We start from the raw sequence: 25,945 nt of genomic DNA on the forward strand, positions 1-25,945 counted from the left end.
ACAATACTCTCGCCATCCTCTGGCTCACTCTAGCTCCTGCTCTAGGAGCACCTGCGCATCCAGCCACTCACCAGCTCTGTGCATGTGGACACGCTTTCAAAGCTTGTGTCTCTTCTGTTAAACAAAAAGCCTGAGCTAGAGCATCACTTCAACTCTCAGGCTGTCTAATGCAGTGGTTCTCAGCCTTCCTAATGTCGCCACCTTTAATATAGTTCCTCATGCTGTGGTGTCCCCCTGCAATCATAAAATTATTTTCATTGTTACTCCATAACTGTAATTTTGCTACTGTTATGGATCTGGAGACCCCTGTGAAAAAGTCATTAGACTGTCCCCCAAAGGGGTCACAACCCACAGGTTGAGAACGGCTGCTCTAGTGATTTCCAGTATTCAGTGGTCCATGTCAACATAACCCTCTCTGCTTGAATGTCATTTCTCTTCTCCAATTATTTCAACCTGCCCCATTTCCTTTTTCCTCAGTAAAGGGCCTGGTAGCAAATATTTCTAGGCTTGGTGGGCCACATCATTACAATTAAAGCCAGTGAAAAAAACAGTCATAGACAAGGTGTAATCATATAAGAGAGGCTCTGTTTCAACAGAAATTTCGTTCATGGACACTAAGTTTTCCTATCAGTTTCATACGTTAACAACTATCTTCTTTGGTTTTTTTGGTGTTCAGGTTTTTAATTATAAAAGAGAACAATTGGTTTTAGTTCATGCGCTGCACAAAAATGGGGCTGGCTGGGTTTACCGCTAGGCCATCATTTGCCCAAACCTGCTCTAAGGTCATATTTGACCATAAGGCTCTTAAGCCCAGGGGGTGTATCTAATATTTATTTTATCCCTCGCAATGCCTGGCACTAAAACAAAGGGGGACATCCTCTATAAATTAACCAGAACACACACTTTAAATGTTCCTTAAGAATTCACCTGTGCCTCAATCTAAAGCTTATCACAACAACCTGTCTTGTAGTTTCCTCATCTTTTTCTTATGGGCCTAACTGTGGTTAAGCTCCTTGAGGATAGCCCCTATCACAGTGCCCTGAACAAAATAGGTTTATCTGATAGCTTGCTATTCCCTCACCTATTTAACATTCATTAAGCAAGGCTTAAGGCAGTACAAGAGAAAGACTAAACTTTCTACTTCCAGTAAGAGGTAAGGTGTCAGAAACTGACAGGGGCAGTTCTACCCTGTCCTATAGGGTTGCTATGAGTAGACATCGACTCGGTGACAATGAGTTTGGTTTGGTGTTGGGATAGAGCACTAGCCTTTGCCCTTAACTGGGTTTACAGTCAATTGGGAAGAGAATGTATGTACACACATACACATGCAGACATACACGTACACGCAGATAAACAAATAATCAAATTCTCCAGGATAAAAGCTATAGCAAGGATGTAAGTGAAATGCTAAGGAAGGCCTCTCCTAACACTACTTGAGAGGAAATGGAGAAGATATTACAACAAATAAATATAACCTGGTTAAAAAAGTCATCCCAGGCAGGGAGATTAGCCGCATACATAGAGAGAGCCTGAGACGTTAGAAAATAGCAACACATTCTATGTGGTTAGAGTGCAAGCTACATGAGGGCAAAGATCATATCTATCAGATCCAACACTAAATCCCCAACATACGGCAGAGTGCATGGCACACCGTTTGTACTCTTTAAAAACCTGAACAGTGGCTGGCAGTGACTGAGTAAATAAGCAGACAGATCAATCAGACATCCGAGACTACAAAAAGCATCTTAAAAATACATTTCACTAAACATGAGAGGGAGTTGAAATTGACAGCAATCTTTTGTAAAGTACTCGATCGGTATCATTTTAAATGTACACCACATTTATTTTGACCAGAAATGTCACTTGTTGGTATCTCCATACCTGTACATGTGCACAAAGAGACATGTCCAAGGAGGTTCCCCTTGGTATTCTTTAGAAGGATAACATATATGAATGATATAAATGTCCCTCAACAGGGTCTAGATGTCCAGTAAACAATGGTCTACACATTTTATGTGCCCATAGTGTGCAACATCAAAAAGACAGATCCACAACAATTCCATTGAAATTTTCTATGACGGAAGGTTGAGTTTAAAAAAGAGAAAACTACAAAATGAAAGAAAAACAGGACCACGTATTGTTAAGTAGGCGAGAGTTTTTGTTTTTGTTTTGTTTTGAAGATAACTTGGTGGGAGACTGAGTAGAAGGCAGGCAATGGTTAAGAGTAAAACATTTGGGTTAATTGCAAAAATAGTCCAGGCAAGAACTAAACTGGATTTGATATTAGGGAGTAAAACAGAGATTTTTAAAAAGTATTATGAATATGAAACGGAGCCCCAAATGTGCAATGTTTACACGCTTGGCTGTTAACCCAAAGGTTAGCAGTTTGAACCCACAAGAAGCTCTGCAGGAGAAAATATCTGTGAATGTAAAGATTACTGTTCTTCATGAAGACTGTGTGCCATTGGGTTGGTCCAGGCTCATAGCTTAGTCAAGTTGTGTAGGGTCTCTCTGACTTGAAATTGACTCAACAGCACAGGTTGAAGGACAGTTTTGGAAATGGAACTAGCATAGTTTGGAAACTTACTAGATACGGGAGGTGTGGAATTAGGAAGTGGGGCCCAAAGGCCCACTCTATCAGACAGAGTACAACTGCCCCTTCAGGGTGCCAAGAGTATAAATCTTTACAAGAGCAGAATCTCATCTTTCTCCCTTGGAAGGCTGGTAGGTGTGAACCACCTAATTTGTGGTTAGTACCCTAACACCTAACAATGGGAAGAATCAAACAGTCCCAAAGTTTGAGAGAGCAGGTGACATCATCAACCATGACAAGACCAGAAGAGGCAGGAAAGACAGAAAAGGTCAAAGAGATTTTGAGAGAAAGGTCATTGATACTGGTTTAAGTTATGTTTCTATTGGATATTCACATACAATGTTCGAGTAGGATTATGGTAACTTAGGAGAGCAGGTGTTAGATGAATGTTTGTTGAAAGCATTTATACCCTTAGCAATTATACTGTGGTGTATAAAGTAATTAACGTTAGGCAAAAATTAGGTTCCCTAGAGGGCCATCCATGGAAACAGCTTATTTACAACCCCACCATAGTTCTTGGAGGCAATTCCCAAGAGCCCACTGTTGCTATCAACAATATCCACCCAGCAGAACAGCAGCAATGCTGCTCAAAATCTAAGACAGACCAGAAGGCGTCTAGCATCATCACAAGTATTTTATGATCCCCGTCATTATGAAGAACCTTCCAGCATTAGAGTCGTGCTTAAACCAGACAATTGAAGAATGCGTAAGAAGGGGATGACAGAGGATAATCCTTTGGATCAGCTTTTCCTCTGAGAACGATGATGTGGTTGTGTGCTGTGGAACTGATTCCAATTCACAGCAACCCTAAAGGGCAGAGTGGAACTGCCCTAGGGTTCCTGCTGATAAATACTAGTTTCCAAAATGCAGAAAATAGATGTTATCAGTGTCAAAAGATATCTGTAGATATTCAGCAAATAAAAATAAATAACTGGCAAATAACCAGGAAATGCAAACTAACTTAATTTTTCTAAACGTCAAGATTCGGGTATAAAGACATTCCTCATTGAGATGTATAAAATTATATTCAGAAGGAATATATATTTTTGGTAACTTCTATGATAAGATGATCATGGGAGTCCTGGACCTCCAAAAGGACACTTTAAGAGGAGGTAAAAGGAGGCTGAAGTGGGTAACGCCTGGCAAACTTTTTGGGTAGGGGACTGCAACTAAAATCTCAAACTCCCTGCCACGGGGGTGAATTCTGACCCAAAAAGCAGAACTGCCCCATGGTTTCCAAAGCTATAAATCGTTACCAAAGCCGGAGTCTCGTCGTTCTCAGTCGCTGGCTCTGTCCCAAGGTCTTTCACCAGCCTCGGTTACTACAAACAACCTACGCTCCCCAGTGATGGCAGTCACAGGACTGCCAGCTCTCAGCATTATTGGGCTCTGTGGGGTCATGCATTTATCTCTTTGGGAAAAAAGGACGAGGCAGTCCCTAAGGACCTTAAGACCAGCACAAACCCCAGGCTGGGCCCTGATGCAATACTCCAACTCTTGGGAAGCACTGAGTCTCAGGGCTGGACGGCACCCTCGGGATCAAGCCCAGCATTTGCTCTTTATAAGCAGAGACCCAAGGTGAATGGTGGGCCAAAGTTCAAGAAGAGGAACTCAATCCTTCGGACTTGCTATTCAGACCTCGTTCAAGTCTTGAGTCTCAGTGTCCATTGGCTGTGATCACCAAACACGTAGCTTCCCAATTTTATTTTGCCTACTGTCCCCTTTACAGAAAACAAAAAAATTATTTGATGCCATCGGCAATTAAAAGCTATTGTACAATAGCCCATAATCCAGGATAAAGTGTAGATATCTGCTTCTGCAGCATCCCCACCCCCAACTGAATCATTCAGTGTCCCCAGGGGGTAGTTCCACCCATTTGGAGAAACACTGGTTTAACACACAGAATCCAACCACGTCCCCAAAGCTTTCTTTGCACAGGCCATGTTCCTGGCAGAATCTACCCTGGATATATGGTGCAGTTCATAACAAATTAATATTGTATAACCCAGGCCACGACTGTGGGTAAACCCTGCGCTAGAGATGGCATCAGAACTGCTAGAATTGTAATTACTATTTTCCATGATGTTTGCGCTGCAGCAATCAAGACTTTACCTATGTGCACCTGCATATATATCTATAAGACAATACTTAGGCTCCTATTTATTTCAAATCAGTCTATGTATTATACCTAGCTCAAGATATGGGAACGATGAATGGTCATCAATGAAGACCACCAACTTAGTATGCATCTCCTCACAAATATTTCACTAATCTGTGCCTCCATTTCTTTATCCAGATTAGAACAGATACAAGACTAGCACACTCACAAAATAAAATGGGGTGTGTGTGTGTGTGTGTGTGACTTCAACTCTTTCTTAACAAAACAGAAGCTTTGGCACAGTTTCCAGAAGTAATGTATTCCTTCTTTCACATTTTTTATAAAAATTGGAAATACATTTCTCTAGAAAAAAATAAAACAAAAGGGCTTTTTCAATGGATATACATTGATCACTGTCATTAGAGAAGAGCACAATTCTTTAAAAAAAGTATAATGTTAAAGGAAAAAACAAACTCTGATAAACCTTAATCATATGACCAATCCAAGAAGTTACTGTTAAATGAGTCAATTAACCAGTTTCTCTATCATGTCATTACACAATAATCTGATGGTTGAGGTGTTAGCGGATGCCGAAAAGACATCCAACCAGTACTGAATAAACCCTATCATCCTTGGACAGCAAACAACTACTAGACTTTACAGGCACTACTAGTGGCCATTATACTTAGTGAGAAGGAACCCTTTCAACTCCCAAATCAATCCAAGGGATCAAGGCACTTTAGTGAATGTAACATAGTAGCAAATTCTGCTGGAAAATTCTAATCTGCAAACTTTATGAATTTGAGGTCTATTACCTGGTAGATCAGTGAGTCTCAAACTTTACAACGGACCCACAAAAAGTTATTCTTCTACGCAATCTAGTACACATAAAAACCCAAAGACATGAAACAAAGAAGTTTTAAGATAACCCCTTACCTAACTTACCTCCTGTGATGCACTCATGTCTTTCTGTCCCACAAAGCTGGTAAAGCTGAGTCTTTGGGGCAGGAGGCTGACTTGGGAAGTGGTTTGCCTCTGGGCATTTAATTGGAAGAGCTGGGCTTGCTGACCCAAGCAAGTGGAACCAAGTGGTTTTGGGTTGAGCCTTACTAGGTTGGGGTGCCCCTGGGCACTTAATTTAGGGGCTGTTTTTGCTGACCCATGGAGCTTGAGTTTAATGTCATCAAGCTGATGTTTACAGTGTAGGGTACACCCCTTTGAGCATTTATTAGCAGACCTGAAAGAACTTTGTAACATATCGTGATAAACAACTGTATCCTCAGCACTTCTCACTTTCATTAGAACCTGCTGACTTCTTTAATATTGTGAGTTTGTGTAGCCAGAATGGATATTAGAATTTAGAGATGAAGTGCAGAATAATTAAGACAACACATTCACTATCGGCAAAGAATGGGCAGAGAATCTCCTTGATCCAGACGACAGCTGACCCCTCGGTTGGCAGCCCAATGTGTAACCCATTACGCTACCAAGTCAAGTTTCCAGCAACAATCCTGCAGAGAGGACTTTGTTTTCTTCCTCGTCCATTTTCTCCACCTCTAGTAGTCAAAAACAGAACAAAGCCATGGTCGTCAAGTTCATTCTGACTCAAAGCTACTCTCTAAGGCAGTGTAGAACTGCTCTTTAGGGCTTCCAAGACTGTAAATCGATATAGACAGTGTCCTCTTTCTCCAAGAAGCAGGTGGTAGGTTTCAACTGCCAACCTTGCAATCAGCAGCCAAACACTTAAGCCACTGCATCACCAGGGCTCATTCACCTCTAATACTATTTATTATATTACTCAAAACAGCTTCTCCAGAACAGTCTGAAATATAAGCTTAAAAGCTGGGATAGACTATTGAGGAAAAGGAGAACTTGTTTCAGCTAACTCACCCACTGCCTTAAATACCTTCAGATCAAATGATTCTCAGGCACTATAAGGGCTGAGATTGGGATTACAGAGTAAAGTGTAAATACAGAAAAGGCCCAAACAATTTGCCTACTTATTCTTATAACAAAGAAAAGAAAGCTACTTGGATCTTATTTATATCCCATTGTGTAGAACTTCAAAGTGTAGAGTAAACAAGAAAGCAATACTGTCTTTAAAGCCTCAAAAAAAAGCACATTAGAAGCCCAAAGGGGGAATTCCCATGGGTCATTAAAGAAAAAGAAATTGAGCAACAGAACCAAACAACCATTCCAAGCTGGCTGTGATACAGAGATGTTTGAAGAGTGACTCATCATGTGTTACAAGTTACAGAACCATATACTTCCTAAAATACCACCATGTGATTCTTCCAACCCACAGTGACCCTATAGGGGAGAACAGATCTGCTGTTCCATAAAGTTTCCGAGGCCATAAATCATCACAGGAGTAGACTTCCCCATCTTTTTCCTGCAGAGGGGCTACTGGGCTTGGAACCACATACCCTGTGGTTAGCACCTAAGCTTAACCATTACACCATCAGGACTCCTGATGTGACTTGAGTCAGGAGACTCAGTATGTGGGAAGGTTCTTTCCAATGTAAGTCCCACTGAGACCCAGCTGGTCTCCTAACAAAGCAGACAGGCAAAGCTCCTGGGAAAGCCAAGTTTCTGAGCTCATCAAAGCTTACTCAAGGTCTGAGAGTCTATGTCAGGTGGCATTTTATTTATTTACTTGTGGTCGGGACAAGGCCTCAAGTGAGACAGATGTTGATTCTGTCAGCCAACAATTCTGAACACATCAAGCAAGGCACTACACCAAAAACCAAATCATTACCATCAAGTCGATTCTGACTCATGGGGAACCTGCATAGAATTTCCAAGACTGCAAATCTCTATGGGAGCAGATAACCTCATCTTTCTCTTGCAGCGCGGCTGGTGGGTCTGAACCACCAGCAGTCCATGTGTGTCAGATGGTGCCACTAGGGTTCCCAACAAGGTGCTAGAACCAAAGGAGCACCCTCAGTGTTTTCACACTGATTCCAACTCAATGGCAACACCATGTTATGGAGCAGAGCTGCTTCAAGGGAGCAGGTTCTTGGCTGTAATCTTTCTGGAAGCAGATTGCCAGGCCTTTCTCCCGGGGTACTGCTATGTGGGTGGCAGAACTCAAAACTAGCCTAAAACTAAGTTCAATATGCAAAGGAATATTTGGTCAGCATACTCTCAGCCTAAGGCAAGTCAGTGCAATGTGGGGAAAAGGATTGTGGAAACCTGTAGATGGTTTGTTGCTAACCACACTATGAACTCCCGGAGTATGCTTACGCCAAAACCTCTTGCCAGTGAGTCCATTCCACCTCAGCGCTACCCCACCTGTTGCAGGCTAGAACAGCTCCAGACGGTTCTCAAGGCATGACCTCGCCGACACGGAGCATCAAACTGCTTCTGAGGAGCCTCTGTGGAAGTTCAAACTTCCAGTCTTTCAGTCTAGTGCTTACTGATTCGCACCACCTAGGGACCATTCAAAATTCACTGCCATTGAATGATTTCTTACTCATGGTCACCCAAAAGGACAAGGTAGCACTGCCACTGTGGGTTTCCATAACTCTTTACAGGAGTAGAAAGCCTCATCTTTCTTCCAAGCAACAGCTGGTGGATTTGGTAGATTTGACCTGCTGACCTTGCAGTTAGCAGCCTAACGCACAACCGCTCCACCACCAGACTCCTTACGGACTTAACTTAGTAAAAATGGCTTACTCTGTGGATGAATACACAGAGGTTACCTGTCAAGGTACAAAAGAAAAGCCTAAGTAACAACTACTCACTACCCAGCGAAGATTCAAACTCCCTGCCATAGGTTCTATTCTGACTTATAGTGATCCTACAAGACAGAGTAAAAGTGCCCCTGAGTTTCCGAGAATGTAAGTCTTTACAGGAGTGGAAAGCCTCATTTCTCCAAGGAGCACCTGGTAGTTTCACTCCGCTGCCCTTGCAGTGGGCATCCCAAGTCTTAATTCGCTATGTCTAGCAATGAGGCTTCCTTGGATAAGTGGCAAGTTTTCACACATGCAGGGTGTAATAGTTAGGTTATTGTGCCAACCTGGCCAACAGAAACATGTGAAATTAATCAGGTTACGGTTTGATTAGAGCAGAGATAAATGGCTGTTAGGCCTGTCCCCCTCTCTTGCTCTCTGGTGATCAGACCAGTGTGCTGCTGCTTTACATAGTTCTCTGCTTCAACCTGATGGCTACACTACCTGTGGGCCAAACCAACCTATGGAAAGTGTCCCTAGAGCGTGAGGCTCCTTCAAGACCTGCTTCACCATGCTGCTTGTGTGTACATCGCTTGAGCTTAAGGCTGGTGGCCCCTGCCACCTTGCTTGTGTCTGACAGCCCATCCAGGCATGCTTTGCTAAACTCCCATCTACTGACTGTTGCTAACCCACCGTGCTGTTTGCTGCCTGTGGGCAGACTCTACTGTCTGCTTCCTCAACCTTTGACCCGGCAGCCCACCTGAGTTGAAGGACTTCCAGTATATTAACTATTCCACAGAAGTGAGTTAAACTGAGCCCTCTGTACTGCTGTGTGGTATCTGCCTTCCTATATAAACCTATGCTCTTATATATACATAATCATAAGTGTCGTGGTTATGTTTCTCTAGAGAACGCTGCCTAACACAAAGGGGAAGTTGGGACCTCCCTAAAATTACCACAATTGAAGAAGTAATTACCCTTCCCACACATACCTTACTGACAGAATTCTCTCTTTCTGTCACTGAGGTTACTGACGGTTAAGACTTTCAAAATGTGTAGAAATCCCCCTTGTGCAACAATCATGTGGCTACTGAAGAGGAGGAATCCTGAATCTATGCTGAGAAGTATGACCTCAGGAAGCTGTGATGGCTCACTGTCTGGAAATTTCTAACACAAAATTCCGTTGAAAACACCCTCTGAAATGTGTGCTTTCAGCTCCACAACTGAAACAGGAAGGTGGAGGAATCTAAAGTTAACACTAAAATCTGGGCTGTTTTGGTGATCTGTTACAAGTGCAAGGAAAAGTCCTAACAGAAAATCGTCTGTGACATTCCCCGAAGTTCTCTGGCTCTGACTCTGCTGAAGTCATTGCACAGCTTTGAGACTGGAGGCTGGTGATAACAAAAAGAAAGAAAACAAATTGACTGCCATCGAGTCCACTCTAATTCATATTGACCTAGAGGATTGCAGGGTAGAGTTGACCTGCTCCTGTGAGTTTCTGAGGATATAAATCTTTACAGAAACAGGAAGTGACCTCCTCCTCCTGTGGAGCGGCTGTTAGGTTTGAACTACTGACCTAGAGGTTTAACAACTCCACTAAGAACCCACTATGCCACCAGGACTCCTACATAATCAATAGCAATGTAAAAGCATCTCCACTTGTAGTAAACACTAAAATTCTGTCCTGCTTAGTAGGCAGAGATGCACTTGACTTCCCTCACTCACTAGGAAATAACTAGCTTTGCCTTAATTTGCATATTCATGTCAAGAATTCTCAATCGAAACATACCGTATATACTCGTGTATAATCCGAGTTTGTGCTGAAAAACTGGGGTTCAGCTTATACACGGGTCAGTGGTACCCCAGCGAGGTGTAACATCTTGCGGTTGATTGCCATTCCTCCGCTGTTCATTCAAAGCCCTGCTCACACTGCAGGGCTTTGAATGCTTGTTTACTCACATCTAACCAGAGTTGTCCTATGACGTGGACGGCTCCAATTTGCAGAAGTACCTGTAGTGATTCACTTACACCGGCAGCTGAACTGGTAAGGATGTGTCTGTGGCTGTGCTCCGTCTCTCCCCTCTGGTCTCTGTGTTAATTCACATCCTGCATTTCCCACCCTAGGCTTATCCTCAAGTCAATCAGTTTTTCTGGTTTCCCAGGTAATAATTAGGTACCTCGGCTTATACTCAGGTCGGCTTATATTCGAGTATATACAGTAAGTCTATTCCTGGGACTTCACCTTTGAACCAACTTAAACTCTACCTAGTTTCCTTATTAGGAGGAAAGTAAAATCTTTAACATGCACTCATTTGGTATTTATACAAGAGCTATGATTTTACCTTTTAAAAAAGATTATCTTTTTTTTTTTAAACAATTTATTAGGGGCTCATACAGCTCTTATCACTGTCCATACATATACATACATCAATTGTATAAAGCACATCTGTACATTCTTTGCCCTAATCAGATTATCTTTTACAGAAGCTAAATATCTCATTCCCCCACATGCAAAGTTGATTGCCAATACAAAATCTTGCAAATAACCACAAAGGGCTCATTATATCTGAAAGGCCAATCATTTGGGGTCCATGTTTTGCCAGATTTAAGATGGGTCAGAGACAGAGTTCCAGGGTTGCAAATTGTCCTGTTTGATACAAAAGGTGCCCATGGCCCCTTCATGTCCTGAGGAATGTACTAAACAGAACCCCAATTGGATTTATTCATTACTGAAAATTCTCCAGAAAAACTCTTATGACTGGAGTAATATATATATATGTAAAGATCATGTACTGATTCATGCTACAAAATGATTGAGCCTTGAAAATATTCTCAGTAAGAAAAATCAAAATAGACCACATATATGTAAGAACTATCTGATTCCATCAATATGAAATCTTCAGAATAGAGAAATGTATAGAGATGGACAGAATTATGTACAGGAAAAATATGTTTCAACTTGGTTAGGCTACGATTTTGTATTTATCTTCAGTATTTTGTAATCAACCTCTATTTTGCAATCTGATATAATTACCCTGTGTATATAAACCCTATATTCTAAGATATTAATGAGGCAGGATTAGAGAGTTATGTTAACGAGGCAGGATACACTCTAAAGAATTAGTCTGTGCCTTGAAACAGTCTCTTTTGAAATATGAAAGGGATTACACAAGCAAGCAAAGATCAGCCGGACCTACCACCCCAGCACCACCAAGATAGAATCAGATCGCAGTTGGGTGGGGAGCAAGGGGAAAAGAGGAGCAGATACCAAGGGCTTAAGTGGAAAGAAAATGTTTTCAAATGATGATGGCAACATAAATACAAATGTGCTTGATACAATTGATGTATGATTATAAGAGCTGTAAGAGTCCCAATAAAATGATTTATTTTACAAAAGGAAGAAGAAGAAAAATAATCAGATAAGAGCCCATCACGTGGACCCAGGCTCCCTGTGCTGGGAAACACCTCAGCCCAAGGGAAGATTGATGACAAGGACATTTCCCGGAGATGAGAGAGCCTTCAGCCAGAGCCAGTGCCCTGAATTTGAATTTCTCCTAGTCTCTGAAACTGTGAGAGACTACGACAGGTTTGTTAATGTCATCCATTTGTGGTGCTTCTGACATATAGGACCTGACAGCTAAGATGGGTGGGGAAGTAAAAAACAAGGGGTTTTGTTTGAAAATGTTAGAAAATTGGTGTGGTAATAGAAGATTGGTTGCGTAACTCTGAAAATTCTGAAAACTATCAAATTCTACAGTTAAGAGAGGGTTCTTATTTAAAGAAATGTGTTTTGGAAAGGGTGTTAAACCAGACTTGCTGCCTACTAAATTGTTACTTTAATTTTTTCTTTAGCAGTTCACAAACCCATGCCAAGGCTAGCCAACAGGTACCCCCTCCCCCATGGATGCATCTTCCCGACTGCTGAGGAGCCATGCTCACAGAGGTCTTTGCCAAGCTAGCTGTTCAGGAAAAGAAAGGTGGAGTCGCTTATCAAAGTTCCAACTCTAAACTCTGGCTCTCAGAAGTCTCAGATGCTGTACGACCTTTGGCCCATGACTGAGTCTCTGTTCAGCTCAACAGAAGAAAGACAGGTCTTTCTACTCTCATTAAGCGCTACTGTCCCAGAAAGTCACAAGGGCAGTGCTACCCTGTCCTACAGGGTAGTTAGGAGCTAGAATCCACTCGGTATGGAGTGTGGTTTAGTTTGGTGCAACTCCAATTGGCTTTGCTGCAAACGCAGATGCTACTGTCATAATCCAGGCAGTTGTCTAGTAATGGAAGCAAGGTGTTATAGCTTGAATTGCTTGTAAATCCTAACCTCTCTGCCTGTGGTGATAATCCCATTGGTGAAGGGGAGGTCTCTGTTCTTGGTGTACGGTGGGTCTTGAGTCAATCTCTCTGCAGACTAAATAAGCATCAGGAAAGCAGGGGGTGGGGAGGATGGATGCTGAGCCATGGGAAGCCGCCGACCCAGGACAGAAGCCAAGGAGAGTAAGAGACCTCCCCTTCCAGAGCCACAACACAGAAAGCCTTCCCCCAGGGCTGGCACCAGGCACTGGCACTTCCAGCCTCCTAAACAGTTCAAGCCTCCCACTTGGGGGGATTCTGTTTAGCAGCACTGCATCAATATGATGGCGGGGGTGGGGTGCAGGAGAATGACAGCAAAATAAAGCAGTCATAGGTAAATAAAACACATGTTTCCTCGTGACACGCATTTCGCATTCCTCTTCACGCAGCAGCCGACAGCAGCTTCCAGTGTCCCAAGCAAAGGCACGAAGGCAAAGCCCGGAGACACACTGATTCCCAGGCCCATGTGGCACTTTCTTAAACTGCTGTTCATACAATACAAGTTCATACCAAGCTGCTGGCATGCCAGGGAAAACGTTCAACCAACCCTTTGCCCTGGGCAATCTCCAAATTCCATCACAAAGCTGTGAGTGTCCCTTCACCTACCCATCAAACTGGGTTAAATCAGTTCCCTGAGAACTGATCACAAACCTGACTGCGGCCCTCCTGACCCACTGCTACAGGCTGCCATGGTCTTCTGACTTGCACTTCTCAGCTGATTGTACTCTGGCTGCAACACACCCGGCCAAGTTCACCAACAGCATTCTCACGGTTGCCCAAGCAACGCAGTCTCCCCGGCACTGAGTCCAAACCCAGCACCACAGAAACAGACTGCAAAGAGTTCCCAGAGGATTATGACTGTAACATGGGATAACTTCTACAAACAGTGCTTTGCAACTTGAAACTCTGTCCTGAACAGAGCCTTTCTAACACTGGGTTTCTAGCCTCCTGCGTATTAACAAAAGGAAGAACATTTCACAGTTAAAAAGGATCTAGACTATTTCAGGAAACACTTCTTGAAGCTGTCTTTGACAGTGTGCAGCACAAAGAAGTAAGTCATGTGGCCCACAGCTAAGTCCCAATGTTCTTCGATTAAGAAAACCCTCGGGGTATAAATTGGTGCAGCTACTTTGGGCAACTGTTTGGCGACCTAACTTATGGCTCAGCAATTCCATTTACGCTCACCAAAAGGCAAGTTCAAGAATGCAGCAGCACCATGAATGATAGTGAAACACTAGAAACATCAAGGTTAATGAACTCTGTTGCTGCTACTTGCTATTCAGTTGATCCTAATTCACAACGACTCTGTATCTATTTAGACTTTCTGAGGCTATAAATCTTTATGGGGAAAGACAGCCTTAACTTTCTCCTTTGGAAAACCTGCTGAGTTTGAACTGCCAACCTTTCAGTTAGCACCCCAACAGTGTCAAGAAAAAAGCGCTCATTAAATAGGAACTCCAAATGGCCAATACACGCTTGAAAACATTAGTACACCACTAGCTGCTCCACAGAAGACAGATGGGGCTGTCGACGCCACTGAAAAGTTACAGTCTCAGAAACTCACAAGGGTGGTTCTACTTGTCCTACAGGGCCACTGTGATTTGGCATCAACTTGCTTGTGGTGAGCTTGTTTTGGGGGGTTTGAAACTATTCCTTAAACCTATATGATAGACATATTGTTTTATTTTTCAAAATGTACACATGTGCTTCTATATGCTTCTGTATCTATAGCTGAGTTCACATAAAAATGTCTTTAATTAAAAAGAAGGCTACTCTCCCCTTTCTCTGCCCGCGGAAGGAAGCATGACAGAATGGCGGAAGCCCAAAGCAGCCGTTGCACAGGTCCACATGGGGAGGCACTACGAATAATGGGCCTGCAGGACAGAACAGCCTGGAACCGGGGTGACCTAGCAGCTGCTGGGCAAGTCAAGGGCTGCCTACCTCCGATTTCCTGTTCCCTTAGCGAAATAGATTTGTATTGAAAATCTCTATTAATTTAGCTTCTTCTGTTGAATACAGACAACCCAAACCTTGTGGATGCATTCAGTGACTGAGAAATCGAACAGCTAGCTATTGAAGAGGTCTTGACAGTGGGAAGGGCTCCCTGAGAAAGAGTCCACACAGCTAACTGGCAGAGTCTGGTGGGAGCGATTCCAACAGCCAGCCAGGGAAGCTGAAGGGCAGGCTTTCTAAAGGCCCGCAGGCCATCTGGATTCTAAGGCTACTCTTGGAACAAAGCTGCCCAGGGCTTCCCCAAGTGGTGGCCAAGCTTTGCCTCTGGATCTAATGCTTCTATTATGGTTCCTGAGAGCACGCCTTTCCGTAACAATCCAAACCTCCCCAATTTTAAGATCGTATTTAAGCAGTAGCCCCATCTAATCCAGGCACTTCAGAGTGTTGGACAGTACCCCTTTGTTCCTCCAGATCCAAGATCCCCTTGTCCCCTCCACTGCTGTCTGACGGCCAGAGGCTGCCTGATATGATTTATAGCAGCCAGGCCCCATTCCTCTGGTTACCAGGCAGGGTGGACAAATGGGAAGGTCCTGAAGGAGCTCTGCAGATGGGAAATGAAGGGATTTGATGAATGTGTCCCCTTGATCCCCTTCCTGCGGGCCACCAGCTGGCCAGGCTTCTCTGACAGACAGCACCAGCTTAGCTCTTTAAGGGGCTCAGATGTTTACACTTCTAACAAACACTTTTCCCACACAAATACCCTTTCTAAAAGATACTTGGTTGTATAGTTTGGGGACTTTTATTTGAAATCGATTTTGTTATTCTATTTTAAGGAGCCCTGGTGGCCTAGTAGTTACCCCTTAGGGTGCTAAAATGAGCAGTCAGAAACCAGCAGCTGCTCTTCGGGAGAAAGGTGAGGCTCTCTACTCCTGTGAATAGTTACAGTCTTGAAAATGCATAGGGACAAGGTTTCCTGTGTCCTATAGATTCGCTGTGAGTCTGAGTCAGCAGGATGCAGGGAGTGTTGCCCCTCAGGCTTGGGTTCTCTGCTGTCTTCACAGCCTGGGCTGGGATTTCAGAGCCCCACCCAACCTCTCTGTCAGTAGTCCCTTCTCCCCTCAATCCTCAATCCCACTTGTAGATACAACTAACTACTGCCAGCCTCCAGTCCTCCCCATCAACCACATGGCTCCAGTCTCCCCTCCTTCCACAGCATGCTTTCTTTCTCAGTAATTGGGGGGGGGGGCAAATATTGATGCATGTGAACTGACTCATCTGTAAATCAATGCCCTGTGGAATATTCGTAATCCCAGGTTACTTTCTAATTGTGTCAACAGCACATACAAACTGTATGTAATATCAGACTGGGAAAAGTCTAGTTAAGGTAAATGTTACTAGAAATTCCTTAAACAAAACCAACACACACTAGAATTGGAGTCTATCTATTTATAACTCACCTTTCCAATCTCCAAAGGCCAGAGAAGTAAAGTCCTACTTGTTGACACACTGTGTTTCTGCTTCACTTACAAGATTGACACCATGCCAAAGAGAGTGCTCGCCCAAGGCAAATGGTCAAGTTTTCAAAGTCCCAGCTCCGGTCCCGAGGCAGTCCCCCTGTTTGCTAGCTCATTTTACCAACAAGACACCAGACAGGCTCAAGGAACAGAGAAGCACTGTTTGGCATGGACCCATCATGTGCTCCTTCAAGCCCCACTTAATGACTCAGAGGGCAACCACCCCTGAAGACTCGGGGGTCAAAGATAAAGCTGTCAGGCTAGAAGACAATTGAGTTTTATACCCAGGAAGCAAAGCTGAGGGAGGCTTGCTGTTTCCGAAATTTAAAAAGAACACTGCAGAAACGCTACAAAGGGAGCATTTAATTTCATTCTGCTGCCCCCAAAAAACACAACACCCATGCTCACTCCCCTCCAGTGTACATCCAAAATCTACCAGAGCCTGATCCATGAGCAAAATAGCCCCAACTGGCGCATAAGAATCAGCCCATTAAATTCCAAGTAACAATTCAATGCCCTGCTTAGGGGCAAGCCCAGACTCCACTGATACCCACTTATCTCTGCTTCTCCACTTGGAGTTGTTGACAAGTTAAACTAGCTAGTCCTTTCTTGTGAGGGCTGTGTGCACTCATGACTGTTAGTTACTCCCCTCACCTCCACCCACATGTCAGTATCACTCTCTAGGTGTGACAACCAAAACTGACTCTGCTGCTGTCAATACCAGGTGGCCCTTAAAACAAGGACAGAGCAAACTGGTCCATGGGGTTTTGAGAGCTGTGACCTTGGCCAGGCACCCCTGAAACACCAACCTTTTGGCTCAACCACTTGTGGCACCCAGGGACTTGCACTGTCTCCAGACATTGACAAGCGTGCCAGGGGGCATTTTTACCCATGGTGGAAGCCAGCTAAGCAGTTCTGGTGGCTCTGTTGCCTAAGCATGGGACTGCTACTCCAAGGTCAGCAACCCGACAAAGGGTCACGATGAGGAAGAACCAACCAGATGCATTGCAAGTGCATTGACCTGATGGAACAAGCAGTCCCCCAGCTGACACACTGCTACACAATCTTTTCAGAATCTCTCCATAGAAAGCCTGATTAACAGTCTGACCTGGTGGAACAAACTCCGAATGCACTATCCCCTCACATCAAACGAGCAAATGAGCATTGGCTTTCCTGGGCTATCGCCTCATTTGTGGCAACCTGCACAGTGATCCCGCGCCGTGGCACTCAGGACAAGGTGACCACACAGGAGAAGGACCTTGAGAATGGTGGCTACAAATCAGCCTGCCTCGACTTCCCTCTGAGAGCATTCCATTCTCAGCGATGACCACCGCGCGTGTATCTTATTCCCTTTGAGACATGGGTGGAAAGTGGTGTAGCCTCAGCATGCCTTTTATGAGCAACTGTGCGCCAGGCAGGGAGAAGAGCCCAACCAAATCAGGGAGGGGACGGTGGAGTTCCGGGTCTGCCACACATGGCCTCCAGTTGACCTTCAAGTTTTATAGCACCCTAGACCCTGCACAGACATGGTCTCCAATCCAGTCACAAACCTACTTCCTCTTTTCATAACAAAGGGTTTTTTAACGCTAATGTACTATTCTGAAATGATGTCGAAAGGTTTTAATTTTATGCTTAAAATTTAAAAAAATTTTAATAGCATACACTAACGTAAGATTCTATATAAAAAAATAGTAGAAAACAAACAGGCTCTCTCTACACCCATTTCTAAATGTTCCCCAGTGGATGGAGCCACCAGTACCACTTCCCCTCTTCACCAGGCATCAGCCAGCAGCCACCACACTCAACAGAGATTGTCTTTGACAGCATCAAACACAAGAATCTGAAAGTAGACCAACTGGGGTTAAAATGTGGTTCCACCACTTAATTGCTTCTTCAAAGTTAGTTACTCCAAGTCTCTTCTTCCCACCATCACCCTCCCCCCAACACCCCCTCTAAAAAGAAGACTACCAACATACTTATCTAAGGGTTTCAGAGTAAAATTGAGGATTCAGAGTATCTATTTTCTGTACCTAACACATAATATATGCTCCATTTGTGTTGAAGGGACCTGCTGATCTTGCTTGCCCCTCCTGTCTCCCCTTCTGCCCCTGGCACAGGACGGGCTATCCCTGATCAGAGGGTTCTACAAAGGATGCACACACAATGTAACTTGCACCACGGGATTATTTCTAACTCTGATAGTCCAGGAAATGCTGCCATGCACTGAAGAATTTCCCCCATTAATCTGTCTTTTTTCTTTCCAGCTAGAGGGCAAAGAACGTGTCTTCCTCATCACAGAAAGTACCCAAGACAGACCCTAGGCTAAAACCAGGTGACGGTGGGTTAGTGCCCCACGGCAAATCCTGCCCTGATCCTTCTTTACCGTCTGTCTTACACAGCCCTCCCTGCACAGTTCAAGGAAGGGAGGGCCTCAGTCAGCAAGTACCTGTGACAGACGTCGGGACCCAGTCAGATCTACAGGCAACCACCAAAGCAACATCCCGAAATGTTCTAGGCGTTCAGATAAGGAGGTGAAGGTAATGGTGGCTATCGCTTTAAGACACAACTATTCCAGTTAGCACTCTGAGGAAAAGCCATCATTGCTCTGCTACAGGGAACTCACAGGCCTAGAAGTGAAAAGCATTTCTCTGCATGTGGAGGCTTCCTGTGTAAATTCCCAAAATATACTGATCTACGAGGGGGCTGCAAAAACTTTGTGGAAAATGGAATTAAAAGGTGATGTACATTTTCCATGGACTTTATGGAAGCCCCTGCATATAAGGGGAAAAACAAACTGCCGATTATGACAAGTCATAAAGCATTAGCCTGGCAAGCTACCAAGAGTACTGACCTGATTCACAGAATTACCGGGGGTGGGGGTGGGGGGGTGCTTCTTCCCAATTACATATAGTTCTAATGTTTTTCTAATATAAACAATGCTCTGGTACCAAGATTAAAAACTACCTAAGGCTGTTTATTATCGTTTATTATCTATTAGTCTGTTGTCATCAGTAGGCCTGATGACCTGAAAAGTTAACAGTTCAAAACTACCAGCTACTCTGTGCAGAAAGATGGAGCTTTCTACTCCCGTAAACAGTTAGTCTCAGAAATTCAGAGAGACAGTTCTACCCTGTCCCACAGGATCCATATGAGTCAGCATCCATCTGATGGCAGTAAGTTAGATGTGAGTTTTTCTGACTTATTATCTACTAGAAATTCATTAAATTAGGCAGGGTCAAGAAACTGTTAGGGGACTTGTTTACTAGGATCTGTGTTTAACTCAAGAATTTCCCCATCTCACCTGCAATCACTGTCAACCAGAACCAACCACGACCCTGATTCCCTCTTTTACCCCTCTCACACAGACATTACAGACTTTGCCATAATAGAAAATGTAAGAAATCCTTGCTGTTCATTTTCTTCATTCTCCCCATGATACCAACTTACTCTCGGGGATAGTTACAGGGAAGGTAGAAGACTGTTTTTAAAATCTCAGCTGTTGTACAACTCTTTCCGACCCAGAAAAGTGACTCATGGAAAAAGAAACCCAAAACACTGTAATCTTATCTTTTTTGTTATCACAAGCAGAATGCTAAGAGCCCTGGGGCATAGCGGGTTATGAACTGGACTGCTAACCACAAGGTCAGCAGTTCGAAACCACCACTCTGTAGGAAAAATACATGGGGCCCTCTACTCCCTTCAAGCCTCAGGAAGCCACAGGTGCAGTTCTGTCCTATCCTATAGGCCCTCCATGAGCCAGAACTGATGCAGTGAGTATCTGAGTGACCTAGCTTCCCACAAGCCTCGCCCTACACAGCCCCTGTGGGATCTTCACTAGCTGAAGAGGGGCAAGAAAATTCTCTTTAGTGCACATTGTGCTTGAGCAGATTTAAAAACAAAAACAATGAGCACAGCAAGATCCCAGGGACCAAGGATCCTAGCGTCCACCAGAGCAGCCAGCTTGGCCCAACCAAACCACGCATTCTGACTGGTCCCAGTCAAGCCCCATTGGGTAAGCGCTGGGCACAAGCAGCACTGGGACAGGTGCTCCTTCGCCTCTAGACAGGAGAGGTGCTCCCTCTGCCTTGCACAAAGTCAAACTCTCAAGTTTGGGAAACAGCTACAACAATGTAACAACAAAATGCGCCCTGGACGGATGAGAAGAGAGCAGTTAAAAGTTCGAAGTTACATGTGTCAAGACTGTTGATCACGTAATAAAAAGCGGTAGAGGGCTTTGACTCCCCAACACCCGGATCAGAAGTAAAGTCTGTCCTCCAGTCTGTCCTCTCCTATCATCCAGACTAAAATAAACCTGAGCCACAACACGTACAACCAAAAGAGTGCTGGGAAACTCACCAACATCAGCAAGTCCGAGCTAGGCATCTTCCTCTTCCGGCCTTGCCGCTGCAAAAGAGAATCAGGCTTGAGTACTTCTAAAGCTTTAAACTCTCTCTTCTGCCCGCGTCGACCTGCCCCAGTAGTCAAGAAATGGTTCTTGCTGCCTTTGAGAGCTCAGATTTCACTCCCAGATACCAGCCCCACCCCTAGTCCGCCAACCCAGCGAATCAGGATGCGGCTGGAGCTGAACTTCCCGCCCACAGGAGACCACGCAAATCCAGACCCAGGATCCCACAAAGATTTCCACCCAGGTAAATACCCAGAAAACGCCCAGGATGCCCGAGCCCGGCCCATTCGACCTAAAGACTCGCTGAAGGCCGGTCGCCGGAGCAGCCCCGATCCCAGGGACCGGCCTCCACTGGAGTCCTTTTAGATTAGAAGGAAGCTGAGCTCGCAGTCGATCTCCTCCCTCCCACCCTGTCCCGGCGAAGGGTCAGCAAGCCCGGACGCCCCGCGCCCGCTCCCACCCCGCAGGCAGGGCAGCCGCTCCCACTCCTGCTCCGGCTCCCCTGCCACCTGCGCCCTCCCTGGGCGCTCGCGGAGGCGCCGCCCACCCCGCAGCCCACCTGGGCCCCGCGGCTCCGCTAGCCCCGATCCCGCCCACACCCTCCCCTGCACCTCCACCTGTGCGGGCCCGGACCCCACTCTCAGCCCGGCTGCCCCGCGTCCAGGACCCGCCCCACCGCCGCCGGGGTCCTCCCGAGCAGACCCTGCGCGCGGCTGCCTCACAGTCCCTCCCCGCTCCACACGCTGACAGACAGGTCCTCCCGGGCCCGAACCCGAACCCGTCCCCTCCCGCCGCCCGGCCCGGACCCTACCCCCCAGCCCCGCCGCCGCCGCCGCCGCCGCCCCGGAGAAGGGGACCCCGCTTCCCGTTCCTCGTCTCAGGCACTCGCCCCCGCCGACTGGGCTCCACCCCGCGCTCTTCTCCCTCAGCGCGGTCCCCGGTCGGGCAGCGCGGCTCTCGGGCGCCCCCTGCCGCCGCCGCCGCCATCGCCTCAGCCGCCGAGATTGGAAAACCGGGCCGCGCTGCTGGCCCCGCCCCACCGGAAGTGGCTCCTGCGGCGTTCCCCCACCCCTCGCTGAGCCCACCACGTGGGCGGCGCGGGCGCCGCTCACTAAGAGCTGACATGCGCGGCACCGGAACCAGTCACTGAGCCCCGACCTGCGGGGCGTCGGACCCTCTCACTGAGACTCCTACGTGCGCGGCCCCGCCGCCGGCTGCGCGCACCCCTTGTTGTGGGCTTGCGGCCTAGGCTCCCTGCACACGCCAGGGCGCGCGAGCGACTCCTGCCGGCCGGCCGGGCGGGAGGAACAGAAGGTGAGACCCAGGACCTCCTGCGAAGGGCACCCCAAAACCAAACCAAACTCGGCTCCATGGAGGGGATGCCTACTCCTAGCGAGCCTGTAGGAGTTTTCGAGACTAGCCGTCCACTGGAGTAGAAAGCCCAGTTCTTCTCCCTCGCGGTTCATAAGCAGGGTTCATAAGCAGTTCATTATTTTTTAAATTCACCTTGCAGGCTGCAGTTTGGGGACTGGAGCCCCAGAGAAAGTCTGTTTGCAGAACATCATACAAGTTGATCCAAAACAAGGACTCAAGATGGGTCTCTAAAGGAGGGCTTTGGGATTTTAGTGGTGACCCCGTGATTTCTCCCATGTCTCTTTCCTGGGTGGGAGACTTCAGTTTTACTATTGAGATTATAGATTTCAGAAGTGGAGTTAGGATGGGAAACCTAGGTGTCAGATTTAAACGCAGGGCACATCTAAAAGTATGCTTGATTAACGAAATCCTATTAGACTAGAGCAAACGCACCCACCCACCAAAGCCCAGTACTGGCAAGTAGATTTGGATTCAGAGCAACCATATACACAACGTGGAACTGCCAAGGTTTCCCAGACTGTACACCTTTGCAGAAGCAGGAGGCCCAGGGAACTGACGACAATGACCGACATATAACAGGCACACACACCCAGGGGCAGGGGGTGAACAACGGACAGTGGGCGAAGAGAGACAATGGATGGTGCAAGAGGTGGAGGAGGGAGGGATAAAAGAGAAGGGAATACCAAGGGCTCAGCAGAAAGAACATTTTTCGAAAATGATGATGGCAATGTATGTACAAATGTGTTTGATTGTTATAAGAGCTGTAAGAGCACCCAATAAAATTATTTATTAATTTCAAAAAAGGAGCAGGTGGCCCAATCTTCTCCCAGGGAGCATGGGTCTCAAACACCTGTCCAGTGCTTAACCATGGCTCCACCAAGGCTCTTTGTTACATGGACAGCCCTTCAACAGTTTAAGCTGATTGTACTTCTTATGCAGAATCTCAGAGAGGGAACTAACTCCTGGAAGTTCCCTTGAGAACCCAGGTGACAACCAAGATCTGCTCTGGCCATTCTGTGATTCTTGTGGCTGTTTGACTGTGCTGAGAGACTTCAGGACCCCTGACGTTCCGGTTCCACACTCCCTCTCAGTACAAAATACATCAGGGATCGGAAGAGGATTGTCCTGGAATGAAAATGCAGGCTCTGTAAAAACACAGTCAAAGAGATGTATTGAAAGTCCAGAGAGAGTTCAGACAGGAGGAAATGTCCAAATTCACGGGGTAAAGGTGGTCCCTCCTCAGAGCAACCCTGGTCTAAAGTCAAAGCAGGAACGAAAACGACAATATTATGGTTGGCTGAAAGACAATTGACACCTTAAAATCAGGATATCCGAAAGCAAGGGCTGAGGGGATGAGTGAGTAAATGGTTGAAGAAGGTACATAATGGTACTGTCCAGGTATTTACAGAATAGTCTCAGGACAACACACCAAACTACTCACTACCGTGAGTTGGTTCTGACTCGTTGGGACCCTGTAGAGCTGCCTCAGGAGGTTGCAAGGCTAGAAATCTTCATGGGAGCAGAAAGTCTCATTTTTCTCCCAGAGAGCAGCTGCTGGGTTTCAACTGCTACCCTTGCGGCTAGCAGCCCTACGTGTAACTCCCTACAGCAGCAGGTCTCCTCAGAGCAAATACAGGACATGCTAGTCTAGGGGCGTGTGATTTTCCCCTATCATGGCTTTTCCCGAGGGTGCCTGTAGGCTGGCCAGTAATGGTGTGCCTTTGAGCAGACTGTCCCATCCTGTGTCTGTTCACTCACAGAGGAAAGACCCCGGGGGACAAACTGATATCTTACATATTCCTGACAACAGAGAAAAAATATTTCCTTTAAAGAATATTGTGAAATTGGCACAGAGGTGTAGGATTATAAAGAGACTTTTCCCAAGCTTTGTCTCCCCCAAAGAGATGCCAAACATTAGGGGCTTTTTGCTAGCATGTGGGGGGAGATCAGATGCTTAGAGACATCTTCCCTGAAGGCAGTCAATTGCCAGACAGGTAGGTCTTTCTCCTGTTAAGGACCATGGGCTACTCCCTAAAGGCTTGCCACCATTAGCCTGGTCCCTGTGGGTGGGGTTCACACCCTACTGATAATGGTTTCTATGGAGATCCAGAGAACAGATCAAACCAGCTCAGTGGCATCCAAAGTTAGGCTGCCATCCTGAATCTAGGATCCGCCCATCTTGTCACATGTATACCCCCAATTCCTCCTCTTCCTTGTCCCCCTCTCATTGCTGTATAAACTATAGTGCAACCCCCTCCTGTGATGTATGTCTTTACGTGTAATTAGTGGGCTTGCACTCCCCGCCAAAGATATATAGGCCTGGGTTAGCAATAAAGAACTCTTTCTGGCTCCTTCTTGACCTTTTGTCAACCCCCTCTCCTCCCATCCTCGCCCCCCTGTTCCCTCTCCCCTTGTCCTCCTTCCCCTCCCTCTCTCCACGTAGACCACCAGGTGAGGCTGAGGTTAGTATTGCTACCACGAAATGTGTCTGATTCCATTATTTCTATCTCATGCTCTTAATGACTTTAATATAATATTTATATATCTCAACCATACAATTGTGCCTATCGAACCCGTGATTAGTGGTGGGGGGCTGGCGCCCCTTCCAACCACACAGAGGTTAAGCACAGGGGAAGGGGCTGGAACTACTGTTAGAAAAAGAAACTTTACAGTTCGATGAAAAATAAAATTAAACATGCTTTCTGGGTTTATGTCAAGATTTAAGATTGAGTTATGGCTCCATTAATATACTCCAACTCTCAGATTGTAGACTTTCATACATTTCATCTTTTTGATCAGGATTTCTATTAAATTCTTTAATCACACCCAAAATAATGTGCTTTCTTCCATATGGATCCCTTATTTGAGTTACCTTTTCAGTGAAAGTTTTAAAGATCCAAGCGCGTCATTTTGAATGGGGAGGTGCCATTCACTGTGTTCACCACGCTTAGATTTTACACCCAGCCTTCAGGGATATTCCAGGAGAGGTTAGGATGGAGTAGGGCAGTGCAAGAGGGACGACTTAGCTGGTAGGATGTCTTCAGAGTAAGAGTTCAAACTCATCCATGATTAAGTTGTATCCACATACATGAACCCCTTCACTGGGAATATATTAGTTCCCTGTGCCCAATCATTGGTGATGATTAAGTGTTATCCATGTACAAGAGCCACTTTATGGTAAAATATTTGTTCTCTGGGTCAAAACATTGGTAGTAGCTTTTACATAGTATTTAATTGCTATTTTACATAGTATTTAATTATAAAGATAATAACCACAAGTATCATTAGAACATATAACAGCATTAATCTTATGTATAATCTAATCCCTAAGGATAGGAAGCTGAAAATATTTAGATAAAAGGGGTTTGACACGGCCATAGTTGAAGCCAAGTGGTATTTTTGTTGACCTGTCTGATAGCTTCTACTCCTGCTGAAGTGTTTAATCTAAAGCAGCAGGAGGTTTTGGCAACTGCACAGCTTCCTGTTTGTGGGGCTAGAAGAATGTGGAGTGTGGGAAACAGAAAGATTTCTCCCAAGTCTCCCCCAAATAGATGTTAGACTTGGGACACTGCTTGCAGCTAATGGTAAATGATTGTCAAGTTGCCTCCCTGAAGGCAGTCAGTTGCCAGACTACTGTCTGGTCCCACCACAAGAAGGGCCCACTCCCTGCTGTTAAGGACTATGGGCTACTTCTCCATAAAGGTTTGTAGCCATTAGTTTGGTCCCTGTGAGTGGGTTTACACCCTACTGATAATGGTTTCTATAGTGAGCGAGAGAACAGGTCAAACCTGCTCAGTAACATCCAAAGTTAGGCCACCATCCTGAATCTAGGATCTGCCCATCTTGTAACATGTGTACCTCCATTACCTCCCCTTCCTATTATGTGGATACTCCTAGATCACCCCCCTCTCATTAATGTATTACGCTATAGCACAGCCCTTTACTGTGACATATGTCCTCACCTGTAATTAGGGAGCTTGCACGTCC

At 45.6% G+C, this 25,945-nt stretch overlaps 1 protein-coding gene across 2 annotated transcripts in view; it reads right to left on the reverse strand.

The window, feature by feature from the left end:
- LOC142428742 (sphingosine-1-phosphate lyase 1) overlaps nucleotides 1-21,414 on the reverse strand; it is a 66,051-nt gene extending 44,637 nt beyond the window's left edge. The window contains exons 1-2 of one of the 2 annotated variants that reach the window (XM_075533559.1): nucleotides 21,396-21,414; nucleotides 20,536-20,583 (exon numbers count right to left, since the gene is read on the reverse strand). In XM_075533559.1, coding sequence (XP_075389674.1) covers nucleotides 20,536-20,562 — 27 coding nt within the window. In that variant the 5' untranslated portion in view covers nucleotides 20,563-20,583; nucleotides 21,396-21,414. Of the gene's footprint in view, nucleotides 1-20,535; nucleotides 20,745-21,395 lie in introns of those variants that run through there. The other variant, XM_075533560.1, reaches the window with a different exon arrangement.
- Between the last annotated feature and the right edge of the window lie 4,531 nt (nucleotides 21,415-25,945).

The sequence above is a fragment of the Tenrec ecaudatus genome, chromosome 16, assembly GCF_050624435.1.
Source record: "Tenrec ecaudatus isolate mTenEca1 chromosome 16, mTenEca1.hap1, whole genome shotgun sequence".
Lineage (NCBI taxonomy): Eukaryota > Metazoa > Chordata > Mammalia > Afrosoricida > Tenrecidae > Tenrec > Tenrec ecaudatus.